General features: G+C 40.4%; 1 protein-coding gene across 6 annotated transcripts in view; it reads left to right on the forward strand.

Annotated features, from left to right (window-relative positions):
* MBOAT2 (membrane bound glycerophospholipid O-acyltransferase 2) overlaps positions 1 to 27946 on the forward strand; it is a 122312-nt gene that overhangs the window by 64557 nt on the left and 29809 nt on the right. For 4 of the 6 annotated variants that reach the window (XM_045775961.2, XM_045775959.2, XM_087863876.1 and 1 more), the window contains one exon: positions 20217 to 20312. The exons of the other annotated variants lie outside the window; for them this stretch is intronic. Coding sequence is in view for 3 of the 4 variants with exons in the window: in XM_045775959.2 (XP_045631915.1) it covers positions 20217 to 20312 (96 nt within the window). In the remaining variant the exon portion in view is untranslated. The remainder of the gene's footprint in view (positions 1 to 20216; positions 20313 to 27946) is intronic. 6 annotated transcript variants of the gene reach the window in all.

Consider the following 27946-nt stretch of genomic DNA (forward strand, 5'->3'; position numbering starts at 1 on the left):
CTAGAACCCAAAGGTCTTAAATGTCAATGTAAACGATAAAAGTCTATATTTTGAAAGAGAAAATAATCTTGCTTGATGTCAACAGCCAAAACCCAGTTTTATTTGTACATTTGAGTCAAATTTGAGAAGAACAGTAAGTGACTTCATTATGTTACTGAACCAGGTGTGGGAGCAAAAGTTGGATTTTTTTTTTTTTTTAAAGGCTGAACAATAGCTGGGTGGTTTGGTGCATTACAGTCATCTGTAAACACAGTGAGAACAGGAAAGAGTGGAGTCACTTCATGTGTCAGTGTCACTATTTGTATCTGGCCCAGTGAATACAGCGAAGCTCCTTTCCATTTTTTTCTGTGAAGAAGGCTTCATAAAAGAACACACGGACTCCCTCGTGACTTTTATTAGATTTGTAACTCAGTGCCGTCTCTTTGTTCTGGCTGAGGGAACCCTGGTCCGAAAGGCAGGGTAGATCACTCAGCAAACCCCGACTTCCCAGGGACAGTGGCATTTTCTTAAGGAACATAAGATTACCTGCAGGTCTCTAGAAAGGAATCAAGAGTGTGTTCTGGTCACCAAACAAATACCAGATTCTGTATTCAGGGAGAAAGCTTAAAGCGGGGATCCTGAGAGCATGGTTACTTGACCATACAGAGGACAGCGGTGTCCTAGAGTGACAACAAAAAGACGAGGGACCTCCGAATCTTACGTGAAGGTGGCATGGCTGCCTTCTGCTGGTAAAGCAGGTGGTGTTTTAGTGATTTAAAAATTCTTCTGTAAGAGTAGTAAATATAGAGATGATTTCCCATTGGCAGAACTCGGTTCACTCTTTCTAGAGAGGTCTGGCAATCTTCTCTTGGCATCGAGACTTCACTAGCTACAGGTGAGTTTCTTATTTTCTGGGTCTATGTTGGAAGTTTAATTTACCTCTCACACATATAACACTTCTGTGCTAGCCTACCAAAACATGTTCTGATGGACCTTCCAGTGATGGAGGAATGAAGAGGGTGACAAATTTTCTCCCCCCCACCAATACAGCTATAAAACTGGATAAACTTGTCAAAACCATTTTAGGGCTCTGGAAATTGACCAGAGGCAAACAACATTTTGAGAAGCATTTATTCATTAAAAGAAACTGCTAAACTTGGAGAAAGAATAGTGGGAACTGATAGTATTCTTGCCTGGGGTTTCCTCCAGTCCTCACTCCTTGGCAGAGGAATCCTGTTAGTGCAGGGCTGCCCATGGACACAACAGCTTTGATACCAGAAACAGCTGACTCAGTTTTGAGAGCAGAAAACTCGCACAGTGATGAGCAGAGAATGCCTCCAGCTCTGCTGTCCTGTAGATATGGGGCATGCATCGAATCGGGAGATACTGGGAATAAGAGAGCCACAAAGGGACTTGAGAAGATTTCCATGCAACACTGGCTGCCTGGAGGCTGCATCCAGGCACAGGGAGGCCTGAGAGGGCCTGGGGGAGAGTACAAGCTGGGACAGACCTGACAAGGGCTGGACTGTGAATGAGTTCTCTAACCCACATGTAGATACGTGGACAGATGGCAGTGCCTTACTGGCTGATGGTGTTTGAACACATGCTCTGTAAGCCCCAGCTGACCACTGAGCTGTTTAGACACAGGGGTGACCCCTAGAGCGAGACTGAAAAATAAAATCCAGGTATTTAAAAAACTGAGCAGAGACGTCAGCTGCTACATACCATGGGTGAGAAAGAGCAGATTAAGTCCAAGCTAAAAAACAAAAACAGCACAACAATGCTCAAGGAAAAGAAGAACAATAAAAATTGAGTTACTGTATTATTTAATATGTCCAGTTTTAAACCAAAAATTAGGACAAACAGGGAAAAGGCAGTCAACTGAAACTGCGTCTAAACAGATCCAGATGTTGAATTTACCAAAGATTTCAGAGCAGCTATTATAAATGTGTTCAAAGAAATGAGATATGATGACCATGAGTCAACAAATAGGGAATATCAGTAAAGACATAGGATTATTCATAAGAACCTAATGAAAGTCCTAGAGTTGAAACGTTAATAACTGAAATGAAAAGTGTAGTAGACGCACTACGTAGTGGTTTGTGATGGCCAAAGAAAGAATCTGTAACCTTAGAGGTGGATCAGTAGATATTAGCCGGTAGAAGAAATCCCAAACATACTGGAGAACAGCAAACCGCTGGGGAGTCCTGTGGGGCGACATCACACACTCCAACACGTGTGTAGTCAGTGCTCCCAGAGGAGAAGCATTTGAAGAAATAATGTCCATCAGTATCCCAAATTTGATGAAAAACACGAATCTGCAGACCCAAGAAGCTCAGCAAAGCTCAAGTAGGATAAACAAACAGATCTTCACTAAGGTATGCTGTAGTCACACTGTTGAAAGACAGAATGAGGCCATCTTGAAAGCAGCAGCAGGAGAGAAGCCTCTCATTGTCTACGGAGGAAGAGTGTGGTTATTACCGGAAACAGTGGAGGCCAGAAGGAATTAGAATGACATAGTCTACATGCCGAAAGAAAAAATTTTCAACCACAAGTTCTATAACCAGCAAAATTATCCCTCAAAAATGAAGGTGAAATAAAGACATTCCCAGATACACAACGACCTGCCTTACAAGAAATTCTAAAGGAAGTTGTTTGGGTTGAAAGGTTATATAACAGACAGTAACTGGAATCCACAGGAGGAAGTGAAGATCTCCAGAAATGGTAAATGTGGGCGGAGAAGATAAAAGATGGTGTACATATAAGTTTTCTTCATTTATCTAAAGGGCTATCTGAAGCAACAATTATAACACTGTATTATTAGGAGTATAGCATGTATAGGTGCCATATATGTGATAATAGTAAAAAGGACGAGGAAGGAAATGGAGCAGTACTGGAGCAAACTTGCTGTATTTTATCAGAATTAAGTCACCATTAATCTGAAAAAGAGTGTGATAAGGTAAGATACATACTGTAGTCCCTAGAGTCATCACTGAGAAAGTAACTAAAAAATGTATAGTGAAAAAAACCAACATAGGATTAAAACAATATGCTACCAACATTCTTTAATGCGGAATGAGGCAGTAAAGGAGGAACAAAAAAAGACCTCAGACACACCTGAATCAAACAGCAAAATGGCAGATGTAAATCTAACCACATTGGTAATTACGTTAAATGTGAATCGAAAGGCAGACTGGATTTAAAAAAAAAAATGACCTAATCGTATGCTATCTGCAAGACACATTCTTTAGAAGAGAAGACACCAACAGCTTGAAAATAAGAATGGATAAGACGTATCTTGCAAACAGAAACCGAGCAAGTGCTGGAGCGGCTGTAAAAACACTGCAGAGCTAATACATGAGTTTGGCAAAGTTGCAGGGCTACAAGATCAGGAGACACAATCAATTATATATATATATTATATGTTACATATATCCTGAATAGTCCAAAAATGAAAATACAAAAGCAATTCTGTTCATAGTAGCATCGAAAGAAATAAAATCCTTGGAATAATTTAATAAAAGATCTGCAACTACACTTGGAAACTGTAAGACATCTCTGAGAGAAATTAAAGGAGATTAAATGGGGCTGCCTGGCCGGCTCCATCGGAAGAACATGAGACTCTTGATCATGGAGTCGTGGGTTCAAGCCCCATGTTGGGTGTAGAGCTTACTTAAAAAAAAAAAAAAAGATTAAATGGAGAGATACTTCATAATCATGGGTTGGAAGGTTTGTATTGTTAAGATGGCAGTTCTCCCCACACTGATTCACAGATGTAATATAGTCTCTCACAAAAATTAGGAAAGTGTTTTAAATAGAAATTAAAAGGCTGATCATAAAATATATATGAAAATACAAAGGACCTTGAATAACAAAAATATTTTTTGAAAAAGAAAACAAAGTTAGTTGGACACTATGGCAGAGTAATAAAGATGTTGTGATAATAGTATAAGGATGGGCATGTATCTCACTGAAACAAAATTGGGAGTCTAGAAACAAACCCTTTATTTTTTTTATGGTCAGTTGATTTTCAGCAAAAGTGCCATGGCCATTCATTTGGGAAAGGATGGTCTTTTTCCAGGGATGATGCCCGGACAATTGAATTCATGAAGAAGTAAAAGTAGACCTTTACCTCACACCATACATAAAAAGTCACTCAGAATGTATCATAGACCTAAACATGGCACCTAACACTATAAAACTTTAGAAGAAAATATAGGAGCTCTTTATGACTTCGGGTTAAGCAAAGACTTTTTAGGTATGACCCTCAAAAAATGGCCCCCACAAAAAATTGACTAATTGTACTTCATCAGAATGAAAACCTTTTATTCTTCAAAAGACACTTTTATTTTTTTTTTAAGATTTTATTTATTTATTTGACAGAGATAGAGACAGCCAGCGAGAGAGGGAACACAAGCAGGGGAGTGGGAGAGGAAGAAGCAGGCTCATAGCGGAGGAGCCTGATGTGGGGCTCGATCCCATAACACCGGGATCACACCCTGAGCCGAAGGCAGACGCTTAATGACTGCGCCACCCAGGCGCCCCTTCAAAAGACACTTTTAAAACAATAAAAAGCAAGCCACTGGGAGATAATAATGGCAACACATATATGTGATTCAGGACTTCATCCAGAATATATAAAAAACTTTTACCACGCAATACTAAGACAACCCAATTTAAAAATCGGGAATATGGGGCTCTAGTCAACAAGTACTCGAATATCTGAGTACCTGCTTCGTGCCCTAGGACAAAGACCAATGCTAAGCCTCCCGGAACTCAGGCGGCTGGGCCAGACTGCAGTTGTAGTACAGTGGGCAGAGGGACATACCTTGTCAGACTACGGCTCCAGCTGCTGGGTAGATGGCATCATCCCAGGGAATGTGTAGCAGGAGCTACCAGAGGGACTGGGAAACCAGACAAGACTTGTTGGTAGCTGCAGACCTGGAAGGTACGTGGGGAGAGAGAGGCAGACCCACAGGAGTAGAGGCAGGACTGGATGGAGGATTGGCTGTGGTGCATGAAGGAAAGGGAGGAATCGGCTTCTGGAGGCTTGAGCCGCCAGCGGGATGGTGTTGGGTGTCACATACCAGCTGGAGGAGAACATGCTGGCTCTCCACCTCAACTCAGCTGGAGAGGCTTTATTAGACGCTCTCGGCGGTGTCGGGTTGGCAGTCAGACGGGTCTGGTGATGGCAGTGAAAGCTTTCAAGCCTTAAAATTAACTGAAATCTTCCAGGGGGAAAATTGTTAATACATAAGAGAAGTCTGAGGCTTTGTTCAAGCAACTTTTCTCCAAGTCACAGCCAGTAAGAGGTCAAGACAGCATTCCGACCTGGGTCATTCTTTGCTCCGGAATCAACTTCTGTGTTTTCTTGAGACACCCTGATTTAAAAACTTGACCTTTGCTTCTCACTTTCTTTAAGCAGAAAAAGTTATAGAAAGTTGGAGTTCGGGGTGCCTGGGTGGCTCAGTCAGTTAAGCGTCTGCCTTCGGCTCGGGTCATGATCTCAAGGTCCTGGGATCGAGTCCCAAGTTGGGCTCCCTGCTCAGTAGGGAGTCTGCTTCTCCCTCTGCCTCTCCCCCTGCTCATGCTTGCTTGCTCTTTCCTCTCTGTGAAATAAATAAAATCTTAAAAAAAAAATAGTTGGAGTTCTTTTTACTTTTCCTTGGAAATCCATAGCGCTTTCTTTCACATTCTCTCCCTTAGCCAGGGACTTCTTTCCTTGGGCTGTTTGACCGTTCTTATGACTTCCAGACTTCCTTTTTCTTACAATCCATCATATACATCGATTAGTCTTTATTATTCTCCAAGTAACTATTTCATCCTATTACTTCTTTGCTCAAAAACCTCGGAATGCCTACAGGAGAATACCCAGAATACTCATATTGAAGAAATCCATGCCCTTCAGAATACTTTGAACTTTGTTTTACCAACTAAGCTTATTTCCTGTTGTTTTTCCCAGTTTTTGCTAGACAGGTATCACTCTGGCCATGGAACGGTATACTGACTCTTGGCTCTACACACTCAACTGGGAAGCACCATCTTCTCTGTCGCTCTTCTGTGTTTGGGGCTGACATAGACATTGTCATCCTGGGAGGAGTCTTCCACTCCCTCTCTGGCCTGTGGTGATCTTGTCACACTAATTCTATTATACCCTATATTCGTCTTCTCAGTACCATTCACTTGTAAGCACGTGTCCCACCCAACAGAACTGAAGAGAATGTCTTCTCTTTGTCAGGCTCCTTGAGGAGCTCAGTGTCGTGAAGGATGTGGACAGCTAAGAAACCAGTTTTTACAAAGTGTGGTAAAGCTATTCTACATGGAGCACCATGGATACATTGAGACAGAAGTGACTGGCGTTTAGAGCTAATCCTACCGTACCCAGCACTGTTACTCATGATTGGCTGTCAGACATTGCGACAACATCTCTGGAGAACTTGTACCTTTCCGTTCTTTCTATTCCCCTATAAAAGGCGCGGGTATTGAGTCAAAATGACGTCTTTAACAACCAACTCTAGGAAAAGATAAGACATGATCTTAAAATGTGAAGAATGGTTATTGTGTATCTTTAAGAGGGTGTGTTTATAAATGTAATAGTGGAAAGAGCTTTCAAACTTAGTTCTTAGAGAGACCACATGGCTAGTTGATTTATCACCTGTTGCTTGAGGATAAATTAAACCGTTAATTGTAATACTTGAGCAGAAACAGTGTATCTTACAATGTGTTATTGTGTGCAGAGTAAAAAAAATGAGAACCGTATCCCACTTATTAAAAGTCCATTAAATGTATAGCTAGATTATTAGAATAAAATTTGGGAAATTATCAAAAAGATTTTAGAAACCTGACATTTTGATAATGGTTTTAAGATGAAACTTTGCAACTGCCAGTTGTTTGTAGCAGATTAAATGCACACACTTACCTGAAACTCCACTGAAGTGGTAGGAAGCCATCAGAGCCATAAAGTCAGAGACGGAGTTGTTGGAAGAGCTGAAGCCCCAGGGGACGCAGGGGACGGTGCTGTTGAGGGGCCTGACCACCCTGCCCGTCCAGGGATCGGTCCAGGAGAGGGGGTGTGTGGGCCTGCGCACAGCTCTGTCCACGTCGTACCCTGTGAGTTTGAAACTCTGTGCACGTATGACTTTCATAGAAATAGAGACGAAAGAAGAGGTGAGCCCCCTTCAGGATGTTGACCTGACTTTCAGATGCCGTTGCCTAGAGAAACAATTCTTCAGGACGCCTTCCATGTAAAAACCACTAAATGAAAACAGACAAACTCAATTAATCGTAATGTTTTTAAATAGAAAATACAAATAATTTTTAAGAAATGATCTTTCCAAGGCTCTGCTCCTATAAATTGTTTATTACTTTTCAGTCTGCATTTCTCATTAGTGCCATCTTTAGAGTTAAATCTAATGCCCCTCACCAATGTTTAATTTTTAGTTCTCAGCTTATGTTTATTGCTGTTTAGATAAAAAATAAAAAGACTAGCTAGATTGGGTGAATTGTAGTTATTTAATTTGAAATGGTATATTCTGGAAGTGGAAATACATAATTGTGGATAGAAATTTGGAGATAGGTTTTGAGAGAAATGGATTTAATATGTAGGCTTGGAGAATTATTTATTTATAGGTGTTTAAGCTGAGTGGAGTCTCATTTAAAAATTACATGATAACCTATGGGCTTCAGGATTATATGCCAGCAAGTAGAGGTACGGTTTGGAGATACCAGTTTGAATAAAACTTGATCCTGGACTTAAAGGCTTTTGTGACCCACTAGTTTTAACGTGAGCTTACTGCAGTCAGCACTGTGTTTCCACCCAGCAGTACCAAGGAGACAGAGGGAGAGGAACCAACTGGACCAAGGATGGTTTAGCAACAATTTTACAAGAATAAAATTATTTTTAAAGTGAAATGGAGCCCTATCTCACCAAATTAATTAATGCGAAAATAGTACCAGTTCAAAATCATGACCAACTTCAGACAACACTGATGGTAACTAACCTGTCCTTCCCCTGAATTGCTGGAATTTCTTTGATCTGCCCGTGCACACATGTGAAGGGTGCTTTGAATGTTGCCAGGTTTCTGTAGAATCAGTCGTCCTAATGTTATCAGTCTTCAATAGCAGTTACTCCTTGGCTGTAATCAAAAGAAAAGTGTATGTAAATGTGTATCATTCATCCAGTAGAACCAAAGAAAAGAGTTTTAGTTTTTTTAAACAAATGAGATCCTGGGTTAACAAAAGTTCTTGAAGAAACTTGGATTTTGTTCTGGGTGTGATGGGCAGCTGTTGGGGAGTCTTGAGCACTCTGGATGCAGTGTTTAGAACAGACTACGGAGGGAGTAGGGGAAGGACAACTAGTCAGATGCTATTACAGCAGTCCAGGCCCAGACCCGCTCCCAGGGGGAATTACTCAATCCAGTGTATATTTGTAGATAGATTTGGGTGTGGATGTGAGTCCTAGTGATATACGATATGAAGTTGGATTTGGAGATCTGCAGTATGGGGGTGGGAATCACAAAGATACATCAAAAAGGACTGCAGTTTTTTGGGCAAAACAACTGCATGAGAGAAGGTGCTGTTTACCAGGATGGAGAAAACTAGGGAAAAGGTGGTCTTGGTGGGATTAGAATTTCTACTTGGAACATGTTAGGTTCCAGATGCTTACTTACTAAGCAACACCTGGTGATGTTGAGTAGCTTGTTGGTTGTTTGAGATTAGGAGGCATATCTAGGCTGGAGCTTGAGAATCTGGGAGCAGTCAGTGTACAGAGGGCATGGAAATCAGGGGGCAGGGTGACATCCTCTTGGAAATCAGTGCCATTGGAGAAGAAAACCAAACCCTGGGACCCCAGGATGAGGAGGAATACACAAAGGAGATCGTATTCAATGTGTTTGTTTGCAAACTAAGTTTTAATCAACTTTAGGTGTAATTTACCTAAAACAAAACCACCAGTTCAGTTCAGTTCCAGTATAGTTAACATTGGACAACTGCATAAACTGTGTAACCACCACCCAAATCAAGATAGACAACATTTTTGCTTATTCCCCAAAGTTTCTTCCTTTCCCTGTGTAATCAGTCTGGCTCCGTCTCCTGCAACCAGTGATCTGCTTCCTGTCACTAGAGATTAGTTTTGCCTGTTTTAGAATTCTGTATAAATGGAACTCTATAGTGTGTAATCTTTTGTGTCTGCTCCCCCTTTTCTAACTCAGCTTAATGTTTTAAAATTCATCCATGTCATTGTGTTTATCAACAGATTGTCCCTTTTGTTGCTGAGTGGCTTTCCATTGTGTAGAATGTATGTACCATAATTAATCTTTCACCTGTTTATTAATGGACATTTGGGTTGTTTCAAAATTGGGGCTATTATGAGTAAAACTTCCAAAACATTTTTGTACAAGTCTTTGGTACAAGTCTTCAACGGATATATGTTTTCATTTCTTCTGCATGTGTGCAGCAGAAGAATTTTTGGGACACAGGGTGAAAGTATATTTAATTATATAAGAAACTGCCAAACTTTTCCAGAGTAGTTATGTGAATTTTCATTCCCACTGGTGAAGTATGAGGGCACCTGTCACTTCACAGTCTCAAGCACACTTGGTTTTATCATACTTTTCAATTGTAGTCATTCTAATGGGTGTTTAGTGGTACATCACTATGATTTTAATTTCGATTTCTCATGATTAATGGTGTCAAGCATTTCTTCTTGGGCTAATTGACCTATTGGACACCTTTTGGTACATGTCTGTTCAAATCTTCTGGCTCGAACTTTACTATTATTTTACAATTCATTCTTTTTACATTTGGATATGTCTTTTGTCAGTTTTATGAATTATGAGTATTTTCTCCTCACTTGTGACTTGCCTTTTCATTTTCTTAGTGGTGATTTTTTAAATTAAGTTTTTAATTTTCATTGCTGTATAGTTAACATACAGTGTGATTATGAATCTGATGTGGACAATTTAGTGATTCAACACTTCATACGTTACTCCGTGCTCGTCATGATAAGTGTACCTTGGTAGTGATTTTTGAGGAACAGAGCTTTGAAATTTTGAGAAGTCAGTTTATCAATTTTTTACTTTATAGTTTAGAGTTTTTTGTGCCTTTTCCAAGAAATCTTCATCTGCCCTAAGATTGTGAACATTTTCTTTTAGAAGTTTTATAGTTTCATTGTTTAGGCTTTGATCACAGATCCATTCTGAGCTAGTTTTTGTATGTTATGAGTTAAAGCCTGAAATTAACTTTTTTTCTATATGTATAGACATTTGTCCCAGCATTGTTGATTGCAAATACCATCTTTTCTGTATTAGACTGCGACTCGTCTATATGTGTGGCTTTATATCTGGAATCTACACTGCTTGTTGACCCATGTGACTAACTTTGCACAAGACTTACACATCAGAATACTGGCTTGACTTTCTCCTTATTTTGCCTTCTCCCTCTGTGTATACTCTCCAAGACCCTGTTTGCTTATATGCATTTTGTTTTATAGTGTTCCGTGTATTTTTCGAGTTGTTTCAAATATTATATAGAAATGCAAAGACTACAGACTAGCCAACAGTGTGTTTGAAAGAGAAGAGCAAAATTCCAAGGTTTCACAACTTAAGTACCTGATTTCAAGACCTAAGTATAAGCAAACAGAGTCTGGGAAAATATAGACAGAGGGAAAGGCAAAATAAGGAGAAGACGGTAAGTTAGAATACAGATGTGCAAGCCTTTTCTGCAGCTGACCAATAACCAAGGTCATCTGAGCTCATGCACCTTGGAAAGTGAACAGCTTAATTTGATTTCAGCACGTTAAAACAATTACTCATTTGTTCGATTTTGTCTTTGCTCCCATTAGGATTTTGAAACTTTTGGTGATGTTACCTGGTTTCCTCCTTCGGGGAGAATTCTTTTTCATTTCCCCTCAGCATTTCTGAGCTCTCTGTTTTTTCCTGAACAGTCTCCAGTCTGTAGCTGATATCTAAATGAATAAATATTTAAATGTGATTTCTCTTTTTGAAATGAGGCAGTAATTCAACATTTATATTTTAACAAAAAGAAAATGTTCTGTTCTAGAACTCTTTAAATGCTATTGCTTTAATTTTGTTATGAGTAATAATTATATCAGGATGTTTTTGGCTGCAAAGAGCAGAAATCCCAGCTCATGGTGGTATAGTGGTGTGGACAGTATAGAAAGATTTACCTCTCAAAGCAAGAGGTCATGAGGCAAGGCAGCTCATTTTGGCTAATTCAGCAACCCAGTCTTAATGAGGGCATCAAAAAGCTCTACTTAACTTTTCTATTTTGCCATCCTAGCGTATTGACTTTGTCCATAGACTAACTCCTTTTCTAAGCTAAGGCTGGCTGCTGTCACTTACAGACACGACACTAGCAAGGGTCATACTTCAAGAAGGAGCAAAGCCTTTCCAGAAGCTCTATGTTAAGTTTCATTGACCAGACCTTAGTTTTATGCCTGCCCATAAACCAGGCATAAAACCTTGCAAGAGGGACAAGATCACAGTTGATTGAGTTAGAGTGTCAGGACCCCTGTGTGTCTGCCTTTTTTAAGTAACTCTTACACTGTCAGGTAGGAATAATAAAAAGTGTTGAGGCCATTATTTACATCTTGGTCCAAAACTCTTTGGAGTTTTTGCATGTATATTTTTCTGTTTGAAGGCACTCAGTGAAACTCATACCTTGAGCATAGCCCTCGTGGTGTAATACCATGCACATGCATACTGGTTCCTATGTCTGCTTCCCTCTGCTGATGTGTGAATGCGAGAAGTCAAAGGCTTGCCCAGTCACCCTGCCCTGCGATCTGACTCCGAAGAAAACAACTAAAGTTTAATGTGCTTTGCCTTCAGTTCGGAATGCATTTCAGTTGCAGATAATAGGGGAAAAATTCACCACCTGGGATTCTTGCTGGATTCGGTTGTTTAGAGCCAATGCAGCAGCTCATTGTGTCATTAAAGAAGCAGGATTCTTCTCTTGCTCTCTTGTGCTGAGACTGTTTGCCACCTCATGGATGCAAGATGGTTGCTACAACAACCATTAGATCTGTTTTCTGGGCAGAAAGAATTCAAAAGTGTGAAAAGCCACACCAGCTGTCTCTCCCCTTTTTTGTTTTTAGGAAAACTATCTGGCACTATACATTAGAAATACATTGTGAGCCGCAGATGTAATTTTCAATTTTCCAACACTCACGGTTTAAAAAGGAAAAAAGAATATATTTTATTTTGCCCAGTATATTTAAAATATTATCATTTCAAAATATAGTCTGTATAAAAATTATTAATGAAAGATCTTAAATTCTTTGTGAAGGCTTCAAAAAGCAGAGTGTATTTTGCAGCTGTAACACATCTCATTTTAGACTAGCTGCATTTCAAGTACTCCATAAGCACATGTGGCTAGTCAGTGGTACGCTGGGAAATGTTAGCGACTAATGGGCTTTGTGGGTAAGCAAGATGCATAAGTATACATATGCAAACTTATTATAAATTTTACTAATATAGTGGATAGATAGTACATAATTTACAAATAATAAAATATACAGTACTCTCCATTGTTAATTGTAAGAAGAGCCAGTTGGTTCTTACAGAATGCTTTCATTGATTCTTGCCAAACTCTTACAAGGCTCACCTGTAGTTGCACTTCCTCCATAATTTGACAAACTCGACTACAAATAAATGTTTGGTTACCAGCCAGTTCAGTAATAAAGTTGCTTATATCATGGATAAACGAAGGCATTTCTAAATGGATGTTGGTTGATATTTCTGTTTGTGTCAGTGAATAAGATGAAAATCAGACAAGGAAGATGTATGTTGGAACTTCACTCCTCTGGCCATGTGTGAGCAACTTCTCTGCTGTCTCAGTAGTAGGTTTTGCATCACGGGAGATGATTTCCTCTTTCTTTCTTGTTCACAATACAATGGCTGTAGTCATGACAACCTTTTAAAAGTTTAATGTGCATTACTAGCATTTTCTTCGTTGTTTTTCCCCCTACCTTTGTGTTCAGCATTTTAATTCTAATTCAGGTGAGTCAACTTGCCCATAAATATTTCAGGGCTCCAGGATCATTACAGTTGCTGTTGTAGCTGTGCTATTGTAAGGCAGAAGCCGCCACAGACACGTAAACAAACGGGCCTGGGCGTGGCCAAGTAAAATGTTATTTACAAAATCTGGCAGTCAGGGAAGTTTGGTCTACAGCCTTTAGTTTGTTGATCCTTGGTTTAAATGATCAAGAAGGTTTATAGTTTTGCCAATTTTTATAGTGTAAATGCTTCTATCCTGGTAGCCTTGAAACAACTAGCTTGAAGTTCCTGAATGGGGGTTGGGAAGAAATGCTCAGTAGCTCACCGTTCCGGAGTATTTCGGTCATGCAGATGCAGGATGTACGAATAGCCCAAGAGCACAGAAGACACCAGATGATAAGAAGGAATTGAGAAGCGATGAGTTTTGCATATTTAATGCTTTTGTAATACTATTTATTTAGTTTTATGTTCGCATTTAATTTTTAATACTGGCTGTGTTTAACAACCAGTTTACAAAAATTCTTCAACTAACAGCTTTCATGAGCTGGTATGAGCCAGATCTAGAACACTCTTGCCAATGGAGACCATATTGGACAACACAAATCTAAATCTTTTCCAGGAACCTCAGCAGATTTCTGCATGCATGTCACAGACAAGATCTGTGTATCATGCCACCTCAAGCTGCAAGAGAAGCTGGGCATTGAATATTTAGCCTTTTGGTCTCTAGAGTAGAGGAAAGCAGGGGACAATGGAGACAGAAATGCACATGGTGGGAGTCAACCTAGAGTGTCTACTACAGTTTTGTTCTAGAACTTTCCCCATGATATGTCAGTATATGTTTATATACACACAGTTGTGTGTATAATATGTAGATACATTTGTGCAGGGGTTTTTAGTACCTAAAATGGGATTATTCTTTAGTTCACTTTTTCTGCTTAACTGACTTTCATTTTGTGTGCATATAGATATCTCCTTATTCACTATTGCTGAACTCCATAGCGGGGCTTTCTATTTATTTTATTATTTCCGTTTGTTTTAACTAATACCGTATTGGAGACATTTAGTTGGTTTTCTGTTTATCATTAACATACAATGCTTTAGTGAGTATCTACGTGTAGATCCTTGTAAATATATGTAAGTATTTTTGTTTTTTAGGATAGACTCCAGAAAGTGAAATTGGCAGCTCAAAGAGTATGTACAAATTCTGATGTATACTGCAAAATCACTCACCAAAAAAAAGGCTGTTTAAAATCTCATCCCCACCAACCACATTTGAGAATGCCTATTTTCCCTACCCAAACTGGGTATTGCCTATTTTTAAACTTTTGCCAGTGATGTTGGACAAGTATTATCAATTTCTTTATTCATTCATTCATTTATCATTTATTATTTATTTATAATGCTTGACTGGGTGGGGGGAACATGGGTGGGGAAGGGGCAGAGGGAGAGAAACAGAATCCCAAGCAGGCTCCACATCCAGCGCGGAGCCCAATGTGGGACTCGATCTCACAACCTGAGATCATGACCGGAGCTGAAACCAAGAGTTGGACCCTTAACCAACTGAACCACCCAGATGCCCCTAATTCTCATATGCATTTTTTTTTATTATTATTGGGATTTTCTGATCATTCCTTATCTTGAATCTCTTTTTTCTTTTTTTTTTTAAGTTTAATATTTTATTTTTTTAGTAATCTCTACACCCAACATGGGGCTCGAACCCATGACCCTGAGATCAAGAGTCATCCTCTCGGGGCACCTGGGTGGCTCTGTCGTTGGGCATCTGCTTTCGGCTCAGGGTGTGATCCCAGAGTCCTGGGATCGAGCCCCACATCAGGCTCCTCCGCTGAAGCCTGCTTCTTCTCCCTCTCCCATTTCCCCTGCTTGTGTTCCCTCTCTCGCTGGCTGTCTCTTGCTCTGTCAAATAAATAAATAAAATCTTAAAAAAAAAAAAAAAAAAAAAAGAGTCATCCTCTCTTCCAGCTGAGCCAGCCAGGTACTCCTCATTTATTTTTCTAAATGGACTGACTTTATAATTTTTTAAACTCTGTTATTTACTCATTTACATTTTCATCCATTTTCATTTGATTTCTTAATCCTTATTGATTTGTGGAACTTTTTATTAAAGGTATTAACCTACTATATGTAGTAAATAATTTCTGTTGCTTATTTAATTTTCTGTCATCTGTTCTATAGAAATTTCCAATGTTTATATAGTAAATATTTGTCAGACTTTAACTTCATGGCATTTATGATTTTTGTTGTACTTATGAAGATTTTCCCATGCCAGAATTTTGAGGGTATTCCTTTGTATTTTATTTTGGTACTTTTTATTGTCCTGGTTTTTTTACATTAATCTGGATTTTTGTATGTGTGTGTGTAGTATGAACCAGGAAACTGTTTTTATTTCTGAAAGAGCTTTTTAACCTCGTTTACCTCATTCATCCTTTTCCCGCTAATTTCATATGCCAGCTTTATAATAAACAAAAACTTCCAGTTGGATGAGTCTCTTTTTTGAACTTTCTTCTCTGTTTGGTTAATCGTTTGATCTGTTTATGAAACAGTACTACATTATAAATCACTGTGACATGTTCTTTTATCTGCTGGGATCGGACAAGTCCTCCTCATCATATGTTTGTTTAGTTTTCCAGAAGACCTTGAACATCAGCCGATCAGGTTCCACTGAGAGTATTGTTAGGATTTTATTTGGGATTATGATGTTAAATTTAGAGATTAATTTGAGAAGGGTGGACTTTATGTTGTTTGGATTTTCAAAATAAGTCTACAGTTAAGTTCATCTATACTAACACATATCCTCCTCCTTTCCCACTTCAGAAACTTCCATATGCTTTTCCCGAGGAATTAGTAGTGTCTCAGGGCTGACAAAGTACTGAATGTTTCGACAATATTTTTTTTTACGTTAAGAAAGCATCCTTTTCTCTAAGTTTGCTGAGATTTCTAATTCTTACATGGAAACATTGTTAAATTTTATTAAATGGTGTTCTCTGTATTGACTGTAGCTGTTTTTCCCTTTGACTCATCACTATGATGGTAGATATTACTAATCCCCTTATATGGAATCATACCTGCGTTTACCAAATAAGCCCTACCTGACCAAGGTATTTTGTTTTAAATTACTGTTAGTTGTAGTGTGCTAAACTCTTACTAAGGAATTACTTCAGTTATCTTTTGCAGCATGACAAACCACCCAAATTCTGTGGCTTCACAACAGTTTATTATTGTTTTTCATGGTTCTGTGTGTTGGCTAGACTTGGCTGGACAAACTTTGCTCGAGGACTTATGTGGGTGCTATTACATGTTGGCTGGAACTGCCGTCATTTGAAAGCTTGACTGCTTGACATCCAAGACAGTTCCCTTCTGGTGTCGAAGTTGGCTGTCGGCTGGGAGATCAGCTGGGACTGTTACCTCTCCGTGCGGGCTTGGTCTGCTCACGTGTGATGGCTGTCTCAGACTATGCTAAGGACAAGCATATCAAGAATGAAATGGAGGAAGCTGCCAGACTTCTTATGACGAGGCCTTGAAGTTTCAGGAAGTCATTTCCATTATATTCTATGGGTAAACCAAGTTCCTAGGTCCAGCCCTTCCAAGGGAAGAGGACCATATTCCATCTCTTGCTGTTCGGAGCTACATGAGCAATAGGGTTTTTACTGGGGCAGCAAAGTTTGGAGACAGTTCTTCGGCCCCCACAATTTACATACATCTTGCATAAAAAGTATTCTCACTTCCTCCCAAGGCCCCCAGAGTGTCACGTCCTTATGGCATCAAGCTTGACCCCTCCATCTGGTCATCTAAGTCAGGTCTGCAGTGGATGAGGCTTCTTCAGTGTGGTTCCTCAAATACAGCTCTTGTTCACGCGAGGACCAGTGCACTAATGGGGCAGGTTTTTGTCCCCCTCCACCCAGTACCCAGTATACAACGGTGAACAGTGAGAGGATTATAGTAGATGCTTCTGTTAAAAAAGGAGAGGAGTGCAAGTCTCTTAGCAATCTCTGGTCCATAGCAATTGCGAAGTCCAGATGGACACCTGTTTCCCATTCCTTGCGTGGTGCCCCATCTCGTCCCTGTGAGTTGGTCTCTGTGGCTCTTTCTCCACACGCTGAGCTGTCCTTCCTTTTATACAAGAAATGGCCAGATTTTGCAGTTGAACAGCTTTCTTAGCCCGCTACCTACCTGAAGATAATTGGGGACAGAAAGATCTCTTCATTTTGAACTGTTTCTGCCTTTCTGTCCAGTCACGTATAACTCTCTCAAAGACTCATGTGGGCTTCCTAGGTCTCTGTAAATCTCCTGCATTAGACAGAAGCCACTCCCACAGACCTCTTTTAGACCGTCTCCTTTTACTGTGGTCTGAAAGTGCTGTCGGACAGCATCCTCCAGGTTCTTGAAAACGTTCTTGTCTAGCAGGGAGTCTATGAGGCATAACCTTGAGGTTCTTGGAAACTGTTCTTTTTTCTGAGAGGTTCTCTAAAGATGTGCCTTTACCTCTTTCTGAGGTATCATTAAAGAGTACTCCTGACTTCCTCTTTACCATGATTACTTTGAGAATATTTTGTGACTGGAAAGACTGTCCTGAGCCCTATTTTTTTCTAAATTCTGCTAAAATCCTGAATACTGCCCATTTTTAGTTCATTTCTCTATATACACACCTTGTATGCATCTAGAAGGAACCCGTTGGCACTTTCAGTGGTATGTGTTCTGTTTTCCACGTTGGAGTGAGGAGCAGTGTTTAGCCAATTTCTGTAGCTTCCAATTACAATTTCCTGACTGCGTTTCAGATCTTCACTAGCAATCTCCTTAAGGCCTTTACACTTCTCACCTGCACCCAGTCCTCAAGCCCGTGCTCTGCGCTCCAGATTTTTATTATGGTAGCTCCCTGTTTTCACTTACCAACTTCTGTTCTGAGTCTACCACTTCACAAAACTGTGGTGGCCTAAAACAAATAGGTGTGTTATTTTGCTAATGATTTTGTGGGTCAGGAATTCAGGAAAGGTTCAACTGGATAGATCATCTCTTTTGGATAAGCATCAGCTTCTTCACTCACATATCTTACGATTTGGTGTCTGTCTTCTCACTCTCTCTCCTACACAGTGTGTCATCCTCCAGAGCCTCTCTGTTTGGTGGTCTCAGGATAGTCACACTTCTCTCATGACAACAACTCCCAATAGGCAAGAAGTAGAAGGTGCCAGGCTAATTATGGGCTATGCCTGAAACTAGCAAACTGTTACTTCTGCCATAATCTACTGGTCAGAGAGCTGGAAGGCCAACCCAGATTCAAAGTGGATAGAGAAATAGACTCTTGTTTGTAATGGGGGAATCAGAAGGTCGGGTTATAGAAGAGTATATGAAATGGGAGATATTGTTGTGGTCATCCTTGGGAAACAAAATCAGCCACATGATTTTTGGAAATTAAGTTTGATTTGTCAGCACTCTACGTGTGAGTATGCATGTGTGTTATTTTGTCAGATATAGTTGTTGGGAGTATATTAGCATTGTAAAACATTTGAATTAGGAAGCTAACCTCCTTTTTTCCCCCCTCAGGAATAAATTAAGTGGATCAAAATTACCTATTTGACTATAGTTTAAAAGATTACTTTAAAAAAATATATTAGTTTATTTGAGAGAGAGAGAGTGTGTGTGTGTGTGTGTGTGTGTGAGTCAGGGGAGGGGTAGAGGGAAAGGGAGAGAGAATCCTCAAGCAGACTCCCTGCTGAGCATGTAGCCTGACATGGGGCTCGATCCCAGGACCTTGAGATCGTGACCTGAGCCAAAATCAAGAATCAGATGCTCAACCGACTGAGCCACCCAGGTGCCCCAAGTTTAAAAGATTTCTTTCATAAAACCACCTGAGTTGCCTACACAGGAAACTTAAGATTTTAACTTAACCAAATTATATATATGTGTATGTATATATATATATATTTTTTTTTTTTTTGGAGAGGGAGAGAGGTGGGAGAGAGAGAGAATCTTTTTTCTTTTTAAGATTAATTTATTTGAGAGAGAAACAGTGACAGAAAGCACACAGGTGGGGAGGAGAGGGACAACTTAATATAGTTTTTTTGATATGCAATTACTTATAATACCATTTCAATAAACAATCTTTAACTAAAAATGTCACTTTAAATTCAGGTAGGGGCACCTGGCTGGCTCAATTGGAAGAGGCTGCAATTTTTTTTTTTTAAGATTTTATTTATTTATTTATTTGAGAGAGAGAAAATGAGCATGAGCTGAGGGGGGGTGGAGAACAGAAGGAGAGGGAGAAGCAGGCTCCGCATGAGCATGGAGCCCAGCATGGGACTTGGTCCCAGGACCCTGGGATCATGACCTGAGCCAAAGGCAGACGCTTAACCCACTGAGCCACCCAGGTGCCCCTATGTTGGATTTTTCCTATTGATTTCTTCTATATGATCAATGTTCAGAAAGTCCTTCCCCAATTTGAGAATGTTTGGATGTTTATCCACATTTCCTGTGTGTTCTGTTTTTTCCCTTGTACAGTAGTTCCGTCTAGAATTATATTGTTAACTACTTAGATGATAATCTCTCCCTGCTCATTTGCTTTGCAGCTTTCATCCTATGCAGTGTTATGTGTTCTAGAATCTGTTTCTCTTCTCTTCATATTGATATGAAATCTCTTCCATACTATGTGTTTAATTATTGTAACTCTGTCCCAAGCACACTGAGAATGTGAAAAATCACTAAATGTTCATGCCTATAAAGTGTGAGTAAATGCCACCTGGTCCACACTAAGGATGAATGATTTTAGACTGTTGAGAACAAGTTTTTAAAATCCTATTAAGAATTTGTTTAGTGTGTAATTTAGCCAAATATTTTTGGGTCAAATTGTGTTTTCTAAAAAGGAGGAGGAGTAAATGGAAGAAATACCATACTCACAGTTTTATACGTGTGAATATGACTTCCAAATATATAATTTGGTTCGTGGAGGTCTTTCAAAAGGAAAAAATTAATAAAAGCAGTAATTAGATGCATCTACCATTGAAGATGCTACAAAATTTACGAAAGTAAACTAAAGTAGATACTAGTAAAGAGTTTTTACAGTTTATTGAAGAAAGCTATTTGTGAAATAGATCTAGAAATATTTAATTTTTGAACCATTTAAATTTTGAATCATATGGTTAATAAATTTAAAATGTATTCTTTAACAAAATGAATCTTTTATTTTCACTAATGTAGTGCATTTTTGTTTTACAGATATTGTTTTGTGTTTGCTTTGGGATACCTCACAGTGTGCCAAATTACTAGAGTCTATATCTTTGATTATGGACAATACTCTGCTGATTTTTCAGGGTAAGATTAACACTTTGACTCAGTAGCCTGTTTTATGTATTCTAACATGTTGGTGAAAGGACAACATACAGTTGCATTTAGTAATTCAAATGAAAAGTGATTGACAGATGTTTAAGTTGAAAATTCTTTAATGAATTTAGATGTGTTTTTTTTTAAAGATTATTTATTTGAGAAAGAGAGAGAACACGAGTGCAAGCAGGGGTGGGGCAGAGGCAGAGAGAGAGAGAGAGAGAGAGAATATCCAGCAGACTCCCCACTGAGTGAGGAGCCTGACATGGGGCTCGATCTCATGACCCTGAGATCATGACCTGAGCTGAAATCAAGAGTTGGACACTTAACTGACGGAGCCAACCCAGGTGCCCCAAATTTAGATGTTTTCCTTGTAAAGTCTTTTATGGTGCTGTATAAGTCACAAAAATAACCTGTTCTTTTAAGTTAGCTTATATACAATTTCTAAATATGTAGCAATTAAACTTTTCATATGGCATTCTGATATTGGAAGCATTCTCTAATTTTATGGAAATTTCTGCCATTAGTTGTAACTATTGAAAACCAGCCCCTTGGAGTCTGTCCTTGACTCTCTGTTTCTTTCTTTGTTCTCCTGAGCCTCTTTTGTATAGTCATTCACCAGCTTCTGTATAAGATCTGGTCACTTCTTCTTGCTTCTTAATACCCCTTGAGACTTCTGAATTTCCTAGAGAAGACACTTGAGTGTGTATTTTACTTGTATACATTTCACTTTTATGGAATGTACCAAATTCTTTTTTTTTTTTTTAAGATTTTATTTATTTATTCGACAGAGATAGAGACAGCCAGCGTGAGAGGGAACACAAGCAGGGGGAGTGGGAGAGGAAGAAGCAGGCTCCTTGCAGAGGAGCCTGATGTGAGGCTCGATCCCATAACGCTGGGATCACGCCCTGACCGAAGGCAGACGCTTAACCGCTATGCCACCCAGGCGCCCCGGAATGTACCAAATTCTTATGTCTAGTATTCAGCTGAGTTGTGAAAATAACTTCTGCCTTTTTGTTCCTTCAAAAGGAAGATAGTTCCTCCATGGTACTCTTTGTCCTGTGACAAAACTGATTAAATGTCTGCTCCAAGATAAATGTAGTCCAAGTCCCCAAGGACCAACGTGCTCACCATCTTTATAAAGGGACCTCTGCTAAGGATTAGCAAAGTAGAAAAAATAAAGTATATCATAGCATCTATAGAAAACAGTTATTTCAACATTAGAAATGGACCAAAGGTGTATGAGCTTAGAGAAAAATTACTGCTATGAAACAAGAGAATTTTAGAAGATGAAGTTTCTTTTCTCCTTAATGGGATTCAAGTAGATTTTACTTTTTAAAAAGTGATCTAAAAAATAGATTTGGATGAAAGAAGGTTGCATGCAAAAGAACATACAAAACCAAGCCAAAATGAACTGATTAAATACACTAAAAAAAACTGTTAAATTAGCGATATATTGAGTAGAATAGAGAAATATACCTGAAATTCAGAAAAGGAGAATAGATGCTGGCGATCTAGCTTATAAATAATAGAATATTATTCTTGCAGGAAAAGAGCTAATGGGCAGAATCAGTGAATATGTTGGGCCACTGAAAATCTCCGGAATTTGAAGATGTAAGCCAGGTCGCATGTTGTCGTTAGGGTATAATGAAAGTAGGAACTGGTTGTGAATGCTTACAAGAGTCAAGATCACTTAGTTTGAGTTTCCTGGGAGCAGTTACCCTACTGGCCTTGTTCATCGGGGTATCCTTAGTGGTTAGCACACAGTGGCATTAAATAGACACTTACTGAATCAATAATAATAGTAATACCTCAGTAAAGAAGAAAGAAAACACAGTGAGAAGGGCGGGGGGAGAATAACAAACACAATGCGGAAAAACCTGAGCAATGTGGGCGAAGCTGTTCAGTCTAAGAGATAAATTCATAGCTTTAGTGTTTGCGTTACAATGAATTTAGAAATGAATTAAGCCTTTAGTATGAAATAGAAACAAGAAGAACATTCTTGACGAATTCAGTTTATGCATGCTGATAACAGAAACGTTAACATTAGCCACTGGAATAGCCACTGGAAGTTAATAGTGTAAAATCATGAATTTTCAAACTGCCTTCTGGAGTGCTCGGATACTGTAGGCACGTACCGGGGCGGTAAGCAGGCGAGGCTCTGCCCTCCGGTCTTACTTCAGCCCCAACTGCTCTGTGTCTCTAGCTTATATTTTGGGATTCCACATACTACTTCATTTAAAAAATATTATGCTGCTTATATATTTAAACTGCCAGATTTAAAAAGTAATCTAACGTTGCTAATTGAGGTCATGAGTGTGGCTGGCATGAGTACGGATTTGCATGACGCAGTGTTTGCTGGGCCCTCACCACCCCTCCTTTGGTTTGATCTTAGCTGTTACCTTTCTTATTTCTCTTACCTGACATTCTAAACTCTTGTTTACTACTACTCTCTAGCTGAGGATAGGCTAACTGCTGTTAAAACCACAATACAATTTCAGTGGCTCAGCATCATAAATGTTTATTTCTCAGTCACGTGGCAGTCCTCTAAGGGGCGAGCCTTTGCTTCTCACAGTCAGTTACGGAAGCTTCTTTCTCAGGGCTTCACCTCTTCTAGCATCTCTGGAATCCTCTTGATTACGTTGACGGAGGCGCTGTTGATGAGCAAAGGGAGGGCGTGCCTCCTCTCCTCTGCTGTTCACATCCTACCGGAAAAGACTACTTACGTGGCCCACAAATTAGAGGGTAGTTTGCAGTAAGAGCAAAATGCATGTTTAAAAATAGCTTTATATGACATGGCTTTAAGTATTTTGCTGAAATTTAAAATTTCATTTCAATATTTAAATATAATTTAAAACGTTTAAGTATGTGGAAGAAAAACAACATAGCATGTAAAGATGGACAGCCTGATATAAAAGTCCCAGTTTAATGTGTAATGTTTCTCCATTAGGAGAAACATTTGACCACCAGCAGTAAACTGATAAAGATTAGGCAGAGACAAATTAGCTGAAGGAGGCCATCTGGCAGAAGTTGAAGGACTCTTTTTTCTCTCTCTCTCTCTTTTTTTTTAATTGGACACAAGACAGAAAAGAAGCCATCTAGAGGCAGACTCTTCCCCTAATGAAATATTTAGGCGTTTAGAAATCTTCAGTGTGTTTAACACATGAGCAGAAAAGATCATAACTTGATCCTAATTAGGGTAAATACCCAAAATGTTGACTGTCTGCGGAAGGTAGAGTTGAATACAGTGAACCATCCTTTGTCCTAAGCGCTCCTGCTGCCCTGAAGCTGGCAGCATGGGAAGTGAAGCCAGGCTCTTGCTGAGGAATCACATGGGAGCTCTTTTGTCCCGGACAATCTTACTTGCATGAGGCACAGGAAACTGATATTGTGTGTGCGTATGACTATGCGTGTGTGTGTGTGTGTGTGTGTGTGTGTGTAGTTAAGCATAAGATCAGGATATGTTTAAAATGTTGATCAGATAAAAGGGACTCACTTCTTTTTTTAAAAAGAGTTTATTTATTTATTTGAGAGAGAGCACAGCGGGGGCGGGGGGGGGGGCGGGCAGAGGGAGAAGCAGGCTCCATACTGAGCAGGGAGCCTGATGCGGGCCTGGATTCCAGGACCCTGAGATAAGGACCTGATCCGAAGGCAGACGCTTAACCAACTGAGCCACCCAGGTGCCCCTAAGGGACTCACTACTTAACAGAAGTTTCTTTTCGCAGAAAGGTTGAAAAGCTACTGAAGTCTTGACTTTTGTGCTAGCCTCAGAAAATAGATACAGGAGAAGGATAAAATAATTAAATAGCTTCCCTTTATATCAGCAATAACCAGTTAGCAAATATAATAGAGAAAGGATCCTAGTTTCACAAGCAGTTAAAAACTATGATATGTCTAGGAATACCTGTAAAAAGAAATGCACAGGACCTCTGTTTAGAAAACTATAAAACTTTCTTTTAGGATATAAGAGAACGCTAACTGGAGAAACATCTTGTTATTCAGATGGTAAAATTCAGTATTATAAAGAGGGAAGTTCCTCTCAAGTTAATCTGTGGGTGTAATGCAGTTCAGGGTGGGGTTTTGAGGGAAATGAGATGAACTGAAAAGTTTCTCTAGAAGCGTAAGTGCTTGAGAGTAGCAATTTCAGTATGAAACACGCTACTGTTTGTCAGGTAGCAGTCACTTAAATATTACAGGACTGACACGGGAATAGACAAAGCCATGAAGCCCGGGGAGAGAAACAGACCCATGGGATCTGAGAAATGAAGGTACAGAATGGAAGTGATGGGATGATAGATCCGGTGGGGAAAGCCCTTCTCAATTATTCAGTAAATGGTATTGAGACAGAAGAAAGAAAGGTAAATGCTTGCCTTCTTTGTAGATGAGTAACTTGTGGATGGAAGCAAGAACAGATTTTTTTGGTAGGAAGATAATGAGTTCTGATTGGAGTATGTCGGTTTTTGTCGTGCTGAAGGGATAGCTTAATGCATCCACCAAAAGAGATGTACAAGACATAATCTTCCATTCAAAGTAAGGATATGTTTTAGAGCTAACCGCATAGTATCAGCTGCTCAGCAAACATTTTATTACTGCTTACTCCTGTGCGTTCCTTCAGCTAGGATTTACTGAGCATGTGCTATACATTTTACTAGGTGCTAAGTACTTTTGTAGGTGACAGTCCCATCCAGCATAAGGGACAGACTTGGTCTAAAAGCTACAGGTGTGATTGACACATGCAATCTTTTTTTAGTTTTGTTTTTATTTGGGGGCAGGCAGAGACAGAGGGAGAGAGAGAATCTTCAGCAGGTTCCAAGCCGAGTGCGGAGCCCGACACGGCGCTCGATCTCACGACCCCAAGATAACTGAAAGCAATGAGTCAGACACTCAACACTCAACCCACTGAGCCAGCTGGGCGCCCTGTGTGCACTCCTTTAGGAAAGCCTTGCTCAAATCGAGAGTCTAATTGTAGATGTCTCTTTGTGTTCCGTGCTGAGTTCTAGAAGGCCCTCTGCTCTCATCACCGTCCTGTCACAGAGCATCCACTAACTGTGTTGTAAGTGGGATGGATGTAAATTATTTAGCTGCGGAACCTTAATGTTCTGTTGATACTGTTTCATCCCGAGGGAGTGTCTCCCACACCTTGACCTACATTTGGTGAGAGGAAACCTTCTGTCTGGCTGCTACTGACGTAGGTCAAGTTACCAAGAGCAAACAGGCTAGTCTAAGGCTTGATTTCCACCCCTCCCCCAAAGCTTTTCCACTCTTCTGTCCGCTCACATGCTATAATGACCTTTATCGGAAGTCTGCCGTTTTCTAAAGGCTCTGAGCCCCCCGCAGACTGTGCCCAGCCCTGCCCCTCAGCCTAGTGCGCCTGTCTTCCTCGCCGTCCGACGCTGCAGCCATGTGGCCCTGCTCTCCCCTCTGGACAGTTGCCCAGCCTGTTCCCTCTGCTTGGGGAGCCCTCTCGGGCTAGCCATCCACGCATCTTATACAGACCAGGGGACCTGCCTCCGACTCTAGGTTTTCCCCTCGGTTTGAAGTTTCTCTCATCTCTGCACTCATTCCTTCAAATATCTCGTTTGGCTTGTAACACTTTTTTCTATAGTTATTCACATACCTGTTTATCTCCTGTTTTCGTGAGAAAGCCTCTCTCCGGAGACCACACTTTACAGCTAATTATCCTGTCCCTTTAGTGCCTGATGCCTGGTAGCAATTCTAGTATTTATTAAAGGAAGCTCTTATCAGACATTTGCTGTGTCTCAGATACTGTTCGAGGTATTTGTCCTATTGCTACTTTAATCTACATAGTGGCATCATTATCTCGATTTTTTAGATAATGTGGGGGGAAAAGTGAAGTGGCTTCCCAGTCTCCCACAAGGGATCGCAGGTGGGGGGGGGGGAGGATTTGTGTGGACTTTTCTGAGTCCTGTGGCCGGCTGCCTGGTCCCCACCCACACCTCCACCTGGGGGTCCAGGAGGCACCTCGAGCTGAATGTGCCCGAAACAGACTCCCCGACTCCCCTCCCTGCCCCTCCTGTGCTCCTTCTCAGCTGTCCCCATGCTTCTAGGTAGTTGCTCTGGTCAGAAACCTTGGCGGTCTTGGAGCTGAAACCCTGCATCAAATCCATTGTCAGATCGTCATCAGATGCTGTTGTCTTTACCTTCTGATGACAGCTGGGCTCCACATCAGACTGCACGTGCTGTCACCCTCTCCTTCCTACTTATCCCACCATCCTCTCCTGGCCTGTTTATCCCACCATGGCTCCCCAGTCTTTTTCAGCCCAGAACCGGAATACATCCATTTAAAACCAGGTGACTTCATGCCAAAAACCCTCCAATTCTGCGTCACTCGGTTTGGAGCCCGTCCTCACTTGCCCCTGCAAAAGCCGTCTGGGTCTGACCTCTGCCCCTGCCTGTCTCCAGCTTCTGTCCCTGTCCCCTCCCACCGCACGTGCTCCAGTCCGGTCTCCCCAGGGCCAGTCACATTCTGCCTGAGGGCCGTTGAACTGCTTTTCTGCCTTCCTAGACAGTCTTACCTCCACGAACTGCTCTCTGCTTTGTTCTCACTTGAAATGTCACCTTCAGGGTGAGGCGGGTTATCACCCCTGTGGCAGCACTCCCTCTTCCCCTGCCCTGCTCCATTCCTGTGCTCTGCACTAGGCAGCATCTGGCAGACGATGCATTTACCCGTTTATTCCTTTCTTATCTCTCTGTTCCGTCCATTGTGAGGTCCGTGGCAGCGAGACCTTCGTCTTGTGCACGGTTGTGTCTCCAGCATCTGGTTTATTGTAGGTGCTTGTTGAACACCTGTTTTTGAATGAGGGAGTAAGGTGAATGAATGAACGTGGCTCAGAGACCCGTGCCCTTTCCATCACATCTCCCCGCGTTTTCTTTGGCACTCGGTATGTTGGTCTTGTTTGGCTGCAGGGGGTTTTACTGTTTGCGGAGGAAAAAGATGACTAGGGGAGAATTGACAGTTCGTCCTCTCTGTTGTCAGGTGACTTGAACCCTGGTGGCAAACGACCTTTGACCTGGCAGGTGCTTGCTGTTGCTTTGTTGCATTCATATGCAGATGTCTTTAGAGATCCCGTCTCCTATAGATGATGGGCAATTAAGAAAGTGACTATTCTTTTTAGCATTCATTTTCTTTTTTTTATTACATTCAATTAGCCAACATATAGTACATCATTAGTTTTTGATGTAGTGTTCAATGATTCATTAGTTGTGTATAACACGCAGTGCTCATCACATCACGTGCCCTCCTTAATAATTACCATCACCCAGTATTCATTTTCTAATAATTCAACTATTAACTATAGTTGAATTCTGTTATTCTCATTATTTGTAGAGACGAAAAAATGCATATAAATGATTTTTAACTTTGCATCCTTTTTTTTAAGTTTTAAGAAGTGTAGAGCTTTTAGTTCTTTACATCAGATGGGGCTTTTTAAAAATACCTGAAACTATTTCATCAGTTGAAGTATTTATTTTGAACAGATTCCATATTTTCCCACATTCCTAGCCGAGTGCCAGCAGAAGTGAATACATGTCGTTCCACCCAAATACAGTGACGTCGTCATGTAGAAGTTACAGGTGGCTCTGTCCGCAGCCCAGAGCTCACTCGG

The sequence above is a fragment of the Ursus americanus genome, chromosome 7, assembly GCF_024610735.1.
Source record: "Ursus americanus isolate L20-20 chromosome 7, mUrsAme1.1.p, whole genome shotgun sequence".
In the NCBI taxonomy this organism is placed as follows: domain Eukaryota; kingdom Metazoa; phylum Chordata; class Mammalia; order Carnivora; family Ursidae; genus Ursus; species Ursus americanus.